The 13,539-nt window shown below is 51.3% G+C and overlaps 1 protein-coding gene across 1 annotated transcript; it reads right to left on the bottom strand.

The window, feature by feature from the left end:
• Positions 1–1,782: 1,782 nt before the first annotated feature.
• On the bottom strand, positions 1,783–13,221 carry AGT (angiotensinogen). Its single transcript, XM_081574375.1, has 5 exons — positions 13,185–13,221; positions 8,012–8,868; positions 4,770–5,037; positions 3,226–3,370; positions 1,783–2,485 (listed from the first exon to the last, which is right to left on the bottom strand). Exons 2-5 carry the CDS (start codon positions 8,838–8,840, stop codon positions 2,297–2,299), a joined length of 1,431 nt encoding a protein of 476 aa, XP_081430501.1. The 5' UTR covers positions 8,841–8,868; positions 13,185–13,221; the 3' UTR covers positions 1,783–2,296.
• Between the last annotated feature and the right edge of the window lie 318 nt (positions 13,222–13,539).

Genomic DNA, 13,539 nt, shown 5'->3' with positions numbered 1-13,539 from the left:
CCCAGCACAAAGCTGGACTTAGAGTGGGCCCCTCACAAATATATATCAAATAAAGAAAGGCATTTCCTGGGAGGATATTTTTTGGCAAGCAGCTCTGAATCCAGTAATCACATATTTTGAAAATAACCATTTTTTGTTTGAAGTTGTCTTAGAAATTACAGAAGACACTGCAAAAGTTATGTTTCTGGTTTGAACATGTGTCCCCTTGAGATCCTAAATCCAAGTGGTGGGTCCTGACTGGCTGTGGCCTCATTCCCTTCTAGAAGCCTATGTTTGGAGGGGAGCTTTTGAGCATCACTTAAAGCAGTGCTCCCTAAACTCTAGTGTGATCCCTGAGCCTCCTGTAAAGATACACATCCTGACTCAGGAGGTCTGGGTGGGGCCTAAGGGCCTGCATTTCTCACAGGCTCCCAGGGCAGTGCTGCCACGAGGCTCTACGGGAGGGTCCTGTCCTTACCTTTCAAGCTTCTTGGGGCTGTGCTTACAACTTGCACTGGGGCCTCAAGTCACATATCCTTTCTCCTCTTCCAATCTCTTTGTTCCTCCCTCTTAAACAAGGATGGCCATGACTGCACTGAGGGCTCACCAACAGTCCAGGATCACCTCATCTCAAGACCTTTAATCACATCTGCAAAGCCCCCCTTTGCCATCTAAGATCATGTTCATGGATGTTAGGGACCGGGACCTGGGTGTCTTTGGGTACCATTATTCAGCTTGCCACAGTTGCCCACAGGTAGGCACCCCAATCCCTGCTGTAATTCTGTGGAACAGGATTTATAGACAGGTGGAGGTCATGAACTCTGTATGGACCAAGGTCCATTGATGTAATGGTGGTTATTCATTTATTCACTCAAGCGTTCTGTTTCCCATTTTACAAATAAGGATGGGGAGGCCCAGAGAGGCGAAATAACTGGATCTGGGTTAGTAAGTGTTGGAGCTGGACTTCTGCCAGCCTGCTGTCTCTGGAACCCTTGCTCTTAAGCAATTCCATGCTGCCTTGTGTGCCCGGTGCAGCAGACTAGAAGCCTCTGAGGCACACAGAGGTGGGAAGGACAGCCATCTCCCCTGACGTCAAAACTAGGCAGAGGGTTTTCAGCTGCAGAAGGGGCACTTGGTTGTGTAGGGAGAGAGCCTGAGATGCTCTGCTGTGCTGGCCTTGGTCCAGGTGCAGACCCTGCCTCCATCCTCAGCTCCCTCTGGATGAACCAGACCCTTGGAATAGCTGCAACGGCCCAGCCAGGGCAGACTGGGCAGCTCCTACAAGCAGGCCACAGACACCACCCGTTTCCACCCCTCAAGCCTCCCTGTCCTCCCTCCCCTGCTCCTTGGCTGGGATAGTGGCTACACTGCAAGCCTACTTAGTCCTCTGAGTATTCATGGAAGGGAGGGAGAGAATGTGCTTTCTGTTCATTTCACAGGGGAAACAGCACGGGCCCACCTCCTTTCCAAGATTTAGAAGGTGGGGTCCCCACTGAGGGGGATATGTGCCCGTGTTCATGAGTGAAGATACCTTTCTCCATCTGATTCCAGGCACAGTGTGAACAGCACTCCAGGGGGTGTCCAGGAGGATGAGTGACAGCTGTCCCCCACCCAGTTTTGCCCAGCAGGGTCTGTGCAGCTGGTTACCACCACCCAGAACTTCTCCAGACAAGGCTGAGGACAGCCTGTGCCTTCCATGCAAGCCCCATGCAAACAGGGCTCCAGGTCCTAAAAAGCCTTTACTTTGGTACAGCCTGCTAGCTACCTCACACATATTTGTCCTGCTGCTGCCAAGTGAAAGAATTTTTCTCTTTTGTTTATTGTTGCAAGACATTTATTAATAACACAGGGATAATCAGCCAGGGATTATGGATTAACATATTCAGACACTTGTGTTTTTTTCATAATGTGTTTTTCAGAAACCGCAAATATCAGGGGAAGGAAAAACAGAGAAACCCAGAGAAAGGAAGGCATTGGGGGACCACTTGCAGGTCATGGTCACCGTCAATAAGCCAAAGGTAAGCCTGGGGCAATGAGAAAGGGGTGTTTTAATTTTAATGCCCAATTTTGTTCTCAGTGAAAAAGGAAACCATTTTTGGTTTCACAGTCAAGCTGATGTATTCAAACTCTTATCAGAAGCAGTGGCCTGAGCAAAACATGGGCTCATGGCCCTGCATCCACCACCACCACTCAAAGGCTGCTCACTGTACACAGTGCACGTTTCCTGAGAGGAGCGGCTGCTCTCAGCTCCAGGTGGACTCCGAGGAAGAGAACGGGGATGTGTAATGACACTGGTGGTGACACACGGGTGACGGCCTCACTCAGCACTCAACAGGTTGGACACGCAGCCCAGGAAGTGTAGGGTGGCTGAGTTTCTCTCCAAGACAGCCAACAGGAACGGGCTGTTCAGGGTCACCTCCAAGGCCTCTGGCCCGGCCGGCTGTGGGACGAACTCTGGGGCCTGCTCTCTATCTGCTTTTAGTTCAAAAAGAACGCTGTTCAGCACCTGCAAAGCAGTGAGCCTGGGGGTCACTCCTGAAGGCCTGGGCCCCAGGGGGGACCATTCTCCAGGCTGCTCACCCTCACTTGACCCAACTCACGTGATGCGATGGCTCCTCTCCAAAGTGTCCCTCAAACCCGCCCATCTCCACCTTCCCCTGCTGTCCCGGGCAGGTGGAGTCTTTGGCCCCTGGACCATGGCCTGCCAGGGCTTGCTTCCCCTCTCTGCTAACAGCACAGAGGGCTCCGAGGCCAGGGCTGTGAGCCACCCCCAACTTCTTACCCTCCCAGCATTAAGGCACTTCTCAGCTGTGGGGTTGCATCACCCCTGTGCTCCTGGGACAGTCCGTCCACTGCTGTGTGCTTCCCTGAAGCCAGGAGCTGAGTGCCAGGGCCGGTAGCCAGCCTAAAGGCTCTGCTCTCCAGGCCCTAGTCCTGACCCTGCTGTAGGATTTGGAGAAGACCCAAGGTGAGGCTTGGCTGTGCAGAGCCACGAACACATGCAAGGGAGAGTTTCGCTGCTCTCCAGCTATCCCTGGGAAGACCCAGAAAGCGCTGGTCACTTCTCCCCAGCCCTGGGCCAACAGCCTCCTGGCCATGTGCTCACGCCTCTTCATCCTAACTGCCTCTACCCAACCCCCCACCCCACCCCCTCAGTGAAGCCTCCTCTGTGTCCCTCTCGCCCTTGCCTCCCACTCCACGAACACACAGAGCCCACGGCAGGCACGGATACCGCCTGCCCAGTACCTTTCCAACTCTAAGGTTGGCATCGCTGATTTTGCCCAGGTTTGCCTCGGCTCCCAGCAGGGTAGGCAGCTTGGCCTGGGCAAGCAGGTCCTGCAGGTCATAGGACGCTTTCAGTGTCAGCTGGGGCATAGTCAGGTGGATGGCCCTGGGGAGATGAAACATGGTTACCAAGGGTGTCTCATAGTGTGAGGCGCTGGGGCACACTGGGCTCACAGAAAACCCAGGAAGCATGTGCTCCTGAATGAGGAACTTTTGCCATGCTCACTCAGCTAGGGTGTCTTGGGAAAACTTTAAGCAATAAATACACTAACAAGCTTTCATTTTCTTTGAAATACTATGAGAGGGAGGTACAAAATTCAACAATGGAGCTCTCTGAGGGATTGATGTGAATAGTTGTCAGTTCTATCTTCTGTTCCTTTTTTAGGTTGGTTGCATTGAAAGCGTACTCAGTGGGTAATTCTAAAATGCTATCCTCTAAAATAATGTCATGTTTTATTACCTTCCAGTGCAGTGATGAGCTCCCTGTGGAAGGGAAAGGGGAGGGGGCAGGTGTAAGGTCAGCCTCTGTGTGGGCGTGTCACTTACGTCAGGTCAGTTCATCTCCACACAGAAGCCCTGCCTTCCTTGGGCATCCCTGAGAGCCCATTGATGTTTCCAGTGACTGTACATGGCTGTCAGCACACCATGTCCATAGCAGTCTATTCACAGCAGCCAAAAGGTAGAGGGAACCCAAGTGTCCCATCAGTGGATGGATGGATACACAGAAGGTGGCAGATACACACAATGGAATACTGTTTAGCCGGAAGGAAATTCTGACACATGATACAATATGGATGAGCCTTGATGCTAAGAGAAATAAACCCAACACAACAGGACAAATACTACATGGCATACCACTTACTGGAGGTACACTGAGGAGTCAACACATAGAGACAGAGAGTAGAAGGGTGATTGTCAGGGGCTGGGGGAGGGGAAATAAGGAGTAAGTGTTTAATGGGTACAGAGTTCCAGTTTGGGAAGAGCACAAGTTTCTGAAGATGGATGGTGGATAGCACAAAAATGTGAAGGTATTGATGTCATGTTGATAAACACTTAAAAATTGCTCAGGTGTTCGATTTTATGTTACGTGTCTATCACAATTTTTTTTAAATACTTAAAAAGTGTTGACCTCAAAAGGCCCCCTGTGCCCCTTAGTGCCTGTCTCAGAGCAGAGGGCCTATTGAATGTGGTCCTCCCAACCCTGCAGGTAAGTGTCAGCACAAGGCAAAGTGGATTCCTCCTCCCCTACCTCTCCTGCACCTAGAGAGAGAAGATAAAAAGAGCTGAGTCCATGACTGGAGGGAGTGCTTGTGTGGGGGTACTCAGGCCTCTACTCACCTTTCCCACCAGCCCCCCCTGCCTTCTGGGCACCCAAGCCTCAGCCGACACTGCGCCCTTGCCCACCCACGCCCCCCCACTCCCTAGGCAGAACAGCCCACGCAGATCCCCGCTCTCCGGGGTGGGGGGCAGCCCAGGAAGGTCCAAGTAGTTTCCTGGAGCCATACCGAGGAGAGAGATTCTTCATTCGGGTCAGGAAGTTGTGCTGGAAGGTGAGCGCCTCCACCTTTCGCAGGTCGAAGGTGTGGTGTGGCTGGATAAGCAGCAGGTAGGTGTTGGCACTCAGGGGCACACGGGTCACGGAGAGGTTGTTCTGGTTGTCACTCCAGTAGTGGAAGGTACCGGTGCCAGAGAGCATGGGGACTGACACTGAGGTGGTGTTGTCCACCCAGAACTCCTTGAGCCCTGGCAGCAGGGAGAACCCCTTCATCTTTCCTAGGGACCCAGCAGGAGACAGGAAGGGAAGAGTAAGGGAGAGGACGGGGCTCTGGTGGAGCAGAGGTGCAGGGCTGCCTCTAAAGCCTCCACCACCACCAAAGCCTCCTTCCTGCTTCTCCCTCCCACTGCCCCAGGCTGCTCTGCCCTTTCCTGGCCCCACAACTTCACCAGCCCCCGGGCACCCGACAAAGCCTTCCTCCTGCAAAATCCACCAACTGTCAATGCTGAAAACATAGAACACACCAGGCCCCAACCTGAAGCCCACAGAGGAAAATCTTACCCCACTATTAACAGACCAGGTAAACTCAGGCCCAGAGCTGTCCTGGCCCCAAGCCTGGGCTCTGCCATGCTCACTTTAAAAAACAAAAACACTATTTTTTAGAGAAGTTTTAGATTCACAGCAAAATTAAGAGGAAAGTGCAGACATTTCCCATATACCCCCTACTCCCCAGCAACACACAGCCTCCCCCACCAACAACTCCATTAGATGGTACATTTGTTAACATTGATGAACATCATCATCATCATCACCCAGAGTCCATGGTTCACATTGGAGTTCACTCTTGGACATTTTACAGGTTTAGACAAACACACAATGACGTATTTACCATTATGCTGTTTTACAGAATTGCTTCACATTTCTTGGTACCCCTCGCTGCTAGAGACCCAGGATGACCAGTGGATGTGAGCTGTGTAAAACCTTTGTGCTGGGCCTTGAGGGGAGGGGCAAGCCCTCTGTCACCTCGCACCCCTGCCAGTAGGCTATGGCCTTGGGGTTGTGGTGCTGAGCTGCCAGCTGACTCAGCTGTTGTTGAGCAAATTGTTGAAAGCACTGTCACTCGGGCCTTCTCCATAGCAGCAGCTGGGCACACAAGCATATCCCCTCCCTTTGCAGTCTTCCTAGCCCCTTGAAAGGCCCATTTTGTGGTTGTTCCTGGGAGAACAAGGTGAAGTTGAGGATGAGCCCATCACAGAGTGGCCCCTGGGCCCCTGGCACTTGGAGGTCTGAGCAGAGGTGACTTAAATGAGTCAGGGCTCTGGTTCTCTGAGGAGCAGGAGTAGGAAGCTGGGGAAGGGAGCACAGGTATTGTGAGACAGGAGTGGCAGGGTCCCCAGCCCCACCTTGTCCTCTAGCCTGGGATCCCTCTGTCTTCACAGGAGACAAGTTCAGCTCCCAGGAGGGCTGCACACAAGAAGCTGGCCCACAGGACTGACAGGAGGCTTGTTAGTTTATAGGGAAAAAATATTTTTTCCTTTAACTGAAAGGAAAAAAGGATGCTACCTCCACAAAGATATGGGAGTCTGAAACGAGGGTAGCTGCCGCCTACTCTCTGCTCATCTCATCGCACAGCATACTGTCCTTATCCATTAAGAACATCTCGCCAGGTTAGGACAACAGGTGTGGCCCATTTCTGGTGCCAGTGGCTCTCTCTGACTCTGCCTTTTGGGAAGCAGGCCTTTCTCAATGAGCTCTCCTCCTGGGCACCTGTTAACGACTCTTGGCTCAGCCCAGGGGCCCCCTTGGTCCTACATGGGGTGCAGCCACTCTCAGCTACGTGGTCCCTGACTGGACTCTGCACCCAAGTCCTGTCAGTGCTGGATCTGTGCGATCCTGGGCTGTCACCTTCCTTTTGCTCCCGGGGGCAGCCTGCTGCCTCTTCTTGGCAGATTTTCAGACTTACAGGTTATTGTCAGAGTAAGAAAACAACTGTTCCATTCAACCTTCCTCTGTCCCCATAGTTCTGCCTTCCGGCACCGACGTCCTTGTCTCTCAGTTCCACTTGTTGCATATATTAATGGGACCTCACACACAGCTTCCCTGGCCCACCCATCCATTCACAGAGCCTCAGAGTCTTGTTCCTGGAACCGTTTGCTGAGCAATTGCATAACCTTCCAACCACTCTTCCTGCCTCCAGTCCCCATAGCACAGGCCAGGGACCTCTGAGCAGAATGCCTGGCGCCCAGCTCCCAGCCACCCACAACTCCAACCTCCCATTAGCACATTCAGAGTCTCAAAATCTGGCCTTGACCCATCTCTCTGGCCTTCCCTAACACTGATCCCATTCTCTCACTCTGAGCTCAGGCCAAACAAAATTGCCCCTGTTCTGGTTCCTCACCCTGACCTTTGCAGTCTTGCACCATTTCCCAGCCTTCCTTCTGTCCTCTCCCAGGTGACACCCTTCCCCGAGCACTCTGAGCCCCAGGCACCTGCACAAAGCACGTTGCCTTCAGCTCTGGGGCTGAGGCATTGGCCTGTGGGATCCAGCTTTCTGGTTAACCACAGTCAGGAAGCTGAGTCGGGGCTTGTGTGGTCTCCCTATTCTCCCCTCTGAGATACCAGCTCAGAGTCTTGCAAGTAATACATCCCCAATCATTACTTCTGAATGAATGAACAACTTGTGTGTTAGGCATTATTTTGGTAATAACCTTCTCCCAATATGAAAATGATCCCAGCAAACAAACTGGTTATTTTTGCATGGGACAGTGAACTTCTCAAGGACAAGATCCCTTGATCTCAACAGACAGGAACCCATCCCTTCTGTGTGTGGAGCTGGGCCACGAGATGTGTGTTTAGAAGCCAGGACCCTGCTTGTGGCTGTGCCATCAGGAGCAGTCACTTTGTTTGTCTGAGTCTTCATCACTGGTAAAGAAAGGCAATCATACCTCTTCACTGCATCTCAAGGGGGTCCAATGATGAAAGTAAAAGGATTCAGCATAGCAGCTTCACATAGTAGGGTGGCAGATGGGGAAGCCAATGCTCAGATAATGCTCATCCAAGGAGCCCAGTGGGGCAGCCACTTGGTCCTCTGTAAGGGTGGCCCCAGGTACTTGCTCATCTGCCCCCCTGCCCATCTCCAGGCGTGGCCTTGCTCAGCTGAGCTGAGATGCTGGACAGTAAGTTCATACAGACAGAGAACTGCCACCTTCCTGCACTGGCCAGGGGCAGAGCCCCGCCGAGGGCTGACCTTACCTTGGAAGTGGACGTAGGCATTGAAGAGCAGGGTGCTGTCTGGGCTGACCGCTGTCAGGGGTCTGCCCATATTCCACCCCGTCACTGCCTGCATGAAGCTGTTGATCTTCTCAGCAGCGAGATTTGGGTCCGTGGACAAGTCTAGTGAGCGTGGGAGAGTGATGGGGGTGAAGGAAGACAGGCCCTGCACAAAGGGCTGCTTCAGGCGCAGGCCAGGGGCTGTGAACAGGCCAACCACCATGGACAGGAGCAGCCTGGCCTGACTGCTGGCCCCACCCTGGGCAACCAGAAGGCCTTGGATGGTCTTCAGGGAGGACAGGACCTTGTGGCCATCCAGCCGGTAGGTGCAGCCCTGATCCTCCCCAGGGACGCCCAGGAATGCCTGTAGCCTGCTGGCCGTGGGGTCTAAGGCCCCCACATAAAAAGAGGTCAGGGTGCTGAAGAGGGCCACTGGGGAGAACACAGCCCCACCGGTCACACTCCGTGTCTCACTCAGTGTCTTGTACATGTGGAAGCCCATGAAGTTGAGCAGCAGCCCCACCTCTGAGGCCCGCAGCCGATCTTCAACCTCTAGCTTCTCGGTGGCTCGAACCAGCTGTTCCCACAGGGCCTCTTCGTCCACTGGGGATGACTTGGTCTGAATGGGTACAGGTGTGAAAGTCGGGTCTGGAGGTGTCTCCACATTGGGTTTCTCCAGCTGGTCACAGTTGCTCTTGCTGTAGACGAGGAGGTGGAAGGGGTGTATATACACCCGGTCACCAGCAGCCAGGCCAGCCCAGGCCAAGAGGCAAAGGATGGAAGCCCCTAGGCTCAGGCCAGCAGCAGCCATCTCTGACCAGGCACTTGCTTCTGCTATCCTGAAATATTTCGTGAAGAGTTAAAGGGGATTATTACGTGTCTTCCAGCAATATTCCCTGCAACCAGTCAGCACATGAGACATCCATCCTTGTCTCATAAATTTCAAAGAGAATAAGTGGCTCAAAGCTCTGTGAAAGACATCTACAGATATGCTCCAGTTGCAAGTACACTATCGTGGGCTGAGCTGTGCTTTTCTGGGGCTTTATTCTGGGGTTGGGTTTGGGTTTTATTTTGTTTAAATTTTAATGTGGTAAGGATGTCTGAATATTAAGACATTTGTAGATTTTAAAGAAAAATACGAAATGGGGTTATTTTTAAGGTAAACACATGTTTTCACAAAATACTGCAGGTGTTTTTTGTCAAGAACATGTAAGCGGCTGATACCATTTTTACCTTTGTTGATTAGTGCTATGATGCTTCAGTTAATAATTACATGTTTAACAAAAGAGTAATATGGAAGCATCTTAATTTATTTTTAAAGGAACACTTTGAGTAAAAAAAAAAAGTATCATGATAGTTGTTATGCAAAAATTTAAAAATTCATATGTCAAAGTTGCTGGAAGAAATTTTTACATACTGAAGTATGGAGAAGTCATTCTGGTTTATCCAAAATGGAGCTGGGTGACCATTGTGGATGTTGTTTCAGACATGTTCATATATCACCGAGAACTTGAATTTTCTGAACTGTATCAGACTCAAGACTGTAGTCGTAGCTGCCAGCTGCAACCTTCTGGTCTCAAGGTCTCCCCTTGTAACTATGCAACCATTTTGAACCCCAACCAATCCTTGCTTAATAAACACCCTTACTTCTTGCCAGTTCCAGTCCTAGTTCTTGACAAACAACTTACGTAATTTTGCAGTTTTTGCCTCCATAAGCCTCCTCTATTTTGTTGTCTGGTGGAACACAACTCAAGTGCTTCCTGAATCTGTGTCTCTCTGCGATAGGCCTCAGTTTGGCTCAAATAGAACAGTTGTCTATTCTTATTATAGATTATTTATTGATTATTTTTGTTAAAAAGCCCTGACCCCTGGTGCCTCAAAATGCGACTGTATTTGGAGACAGTCTTTAAAGAGGTAATTTAGGTTAAATGAGGCCTTTAGGATGGGCATTAATCCAGTCTGACCGGTGTCCTTATAAGAAGAGGAGATCAGGACGCAGAGGGAGAACCACATGAAAATATAAGGAGAAGATGGCCAGGAGACCACCTGCAAGCCAAAGAAAGAAGCCTCAGAAGAAACCAACCCTGTCAACACCTTGTTCTTGAACTTCCAGCCTCCAGAATCATGAAAATACAGATTTCTTCTGTGTAAGACTCTAGTCTGTGGCTCTGTGGTGGCAGCCCATAACACCAATATGCCCACCTGTTCAAGGCTATAAATTTTCCCCAAAGAAAAAAATGTGGGGCAGCAGGGGTCTTTGTGGGGCTCCAAGCCCTAGGGTAGGTGGTAAACCATTTTGGAATACAAGACCAACTCACACAGAGGTTTCTCCTGTGTTACAAATTAGCCTGACAAGAAAATAATCCAGCTGTTTGGGGAATGTTCCCTTATTTCTCCAGCTAAGGTGTATAATTTAGAATGGAGATCTCATATTTGTTTGGCACATGACAGTTCACAAAAGCTCTTTCCCGTAGATTATCCAATCTAACGTGTCACATAAGCTAAGATTGTTTCACTTCTTTGCAGACACAGAAAGGGGAGTTCTGAGATACAGAGAAACATCCCCAAGCTCATGTTACTGCAAGGATGTAACAGAGATCCGATTCCAACCTACTTTACTCTCATAGGTTATTCTCCACCCCGGTGCTCACAGGACTCAGCCAGAAAGCCTGAGAAACTATGACAATCTGAGTCTCACCTCCAGAGATGCTAATTAAGTGACCCTGGGAAGGGTCTGAGAAAGGGTTTTTAGTCTCCCAGTGGTCCTAACATGCAGCTGGAAATAAGCACCATAGACTCAACCTGGGGAAGCCCAGATATCCCTGCCTGTCTCAACCCCCTCACTAGCTCTCACCCGCCCTGCAGAGTAGATCCCCAAGGGGCTCCAAGTCATCTGTGCCCAAGCCCATTCATCAACAGCCAGATTTCACTGGTCTGTGCCCAGTTCTCCCAGGAGGTGCAGATGTGCATCAACAGTGTAAACCTTCCCTGCCTCACCCAGGGCAGGTGGGACAGTCTTCAGCACCTCTGCCTCAGCCTCACTTCTAGCCAAGAGAATGGGCGTAGGCTGAGGTCCTGGGAGAAAAGGCTCCTGGGTCGGCTCTGCTGGCTTTTTCCACAATGGTCCTCACTGAGAGAATGAATATTCCCTTTATGGGTTCATTCAGTTCTAGCAGTTTTTATATGACACCTTCATTTTGAGGGAAGGGGAATGCTGTACTACCAAGTAACCGCTCAGCCTTCCCATTTCCCTCCTCTCTCTCCCCTGTCCTCCCAGAGCTGGCCTGGGCCTCCCTGGAGCTATGGTACATCACCACCAATTCCAGGTCGCCTTGAAGCCTAGCTGGTTCCTACACACCCACGCATGCCTGGTCAGGTGCAGTGACTGCAGCTGCTTGGTGAGGGCATCTGGGTGACACACGTTGTGTACTCATTCTGCTCTCAGTGTCAAATTGCCAAGGGAACTCTGACCTCTGATCTTAACCCCCATCTATTCTCCTTCCAAGCTGTTTGACTCAACCCACTGTTCCCACAAGGAGTTACACAACACGGAAAAAAAGGACAGAAACTTCTCTCTTTATAGGCCTTCCTGTCAGGCAGGCCTAAGTTTCCTGTTGACGCCTCTCCAGGGGAAACTGGCGGGGCCTGAGTGTGGAGAATCCTTCAGGAACAGGCCTAAGGGTCCTGGGCTGGGGCCATATAGGTAATCGCAGCCGCCTCCCAGCTTCTTTCAGGCACAGGCACCATTTCAGGTGATTTACCAGGTAGAACAGAGGCTGTTGTTTGCTCTCAGTTGTGGTCTGTCTCATTGGCCTAGGTACTAAGTCAGCACACAGCTTCCCAGCCTGACAGCCACACCTTGGGTTTTCTCTTCCACCTGCCTATACCTGGCCTCCCCCTTCACCAGCCTCTCCTTCAAGGCTTCTTACATCTCAGGGCTTGTGTTTAAGGATAATGAGGACGGTAAGCAAACACAAATGTAAGGTTGATCACGGTTTCAGTGACTTCAGGGGTCAAGTCTGAACCCTCACAGCAGCCCTACCTTCCTCTCTAGGCCTCCTCACCACCGATTTCACACTTTGACTGGTCCCCCTTGCCTGGCACTCTGAACTCACTACTCCCGCCCTCCTTTCCTCTCCCTATGGCACTAGTCACCTGCAACACTCTGATCACTGAGTTATTCATGTGTTTCTTATGTTTAGCATTTATTGCCTGTCTCCTTCCACATGAATGAAAATCCCGTAAGAGTGAGGTTCTTGCTCTGTTTTGCTTACTGATGTGTCCCACATTTCCAAAAATACAACAAGTGGTGGCTAAATGATGCTGTTTTGCAGAGGAAGAGAGAGGTTCAGAGACTTGCTCAAGTTCACACAGCTGGTAAGAGACAGATCTAGTATTCGAACCCAGAGCCCCTGACTACATGCTTCATTCACTTAAGCACTGATCTATACTACTTTTGAACAAAAATCACAAGACTGTGTCTTTTTAGTTTATTCTAAAGTTTAGAAAGCACTATCAGGTTGTAGTAGCACTCTTAATCTATAGCATAGTTCCCGAGAAAGGGAGACCAGGTATTGCTGTTGGTTCCATTTTATAGACAAGCAAACCAAGGCTCAGGAGACAGAGTGATGAGCTTGACTGCTCAGACCTGGGCCTTGAGCCCAGGACCAAAGCCAGCACTGTCTCAAAAGAGTGGCAGGAAAGTAGACCACTGCTCCCTTGAGCCCACTGAGCCTGCCCTTCTCCCCAGCTCCACTGCCTGCACAAGCCTTGCTTGTCCTCTGGCTGGAGGAGGACCCAGGAGACTCCTCCTGTGCCGGCCCCCTAGGACCCAGTCCTGCTCAGAGAGAGAGGAGGACCCAGCCAGCCTGCCTGCTGCTGAAGGGAGCAGTTCCTCTGGTGAGACCCATGATACGCTCAGGGGAGGGACAGCCCATGCCTAGGGGAGAGGCACCCTCCAAATCTGCAGTGGTAATGTCACCTGCAGCCCAGGTCACCGCTGTCCCCTGGTTCCTAGGTGAAATTTAGCGACAGGTTTCCAGCAGCTCTCCCCCACACCTGTCCACCAGAGCGCCCAGCTTTCTCCTACCAGCAAACAAGGCAGCCGCGTGAAAAGAGCTGGGGAGGGGTGTGTGTGGAGAGGGCCCCCACTCACCTTCTGCTCTTGTCCTCAAGACAGGGTGGCCTCTTCCTCTGGCTGGGCCACCGAGGCCCTATTTATGTCCGAGGGGTGGGGATGGAGCGGTTCCCAGACCGTCCTGTGCTCAGGCTTGGGGGAGGGTGTTTACATGACTTGGCCAGGCCATGGGGGTGGGGGCCTTAGCAGCCTCCCAACTAGAGGGACAAATGCCAGGCCAGGCGACTCTTAGGATGGGCCTCCTTCCAGGAATCCAGGGTGATCGATGCACTGTTGCTGCTGACAGTGAACTGGTACACAGTCAAGTTACACATTTACTGAAGTTTGCTCGAGTTGGGGCTGCTGTTATGGGACACGGGAGCATCCCATGTGG

This window comes from Giraffa tippelskirchi, chromosome 2, assembly GCF_054371585.1.
Source record: "Giraffa tippelskirchi isolate mGirTip1 chromosome 2, T2T-mGirTip1v1.2.pri, whole genome shotgun sequence".
In the NCBI taxonomy this organism is placed as follows: domain Eukaryota; kingdom Metazoa; phylum Chordata; class Mammalia; order Artiodactyla; family Giraffidae; genus Giraffa; species Giraffa tippelskirchi.
The sequence above is the reverse complement of the archived record's forward strand: the minus strand, read 5'-3'. Positions and strand labels throughout refer to the sequence as shown.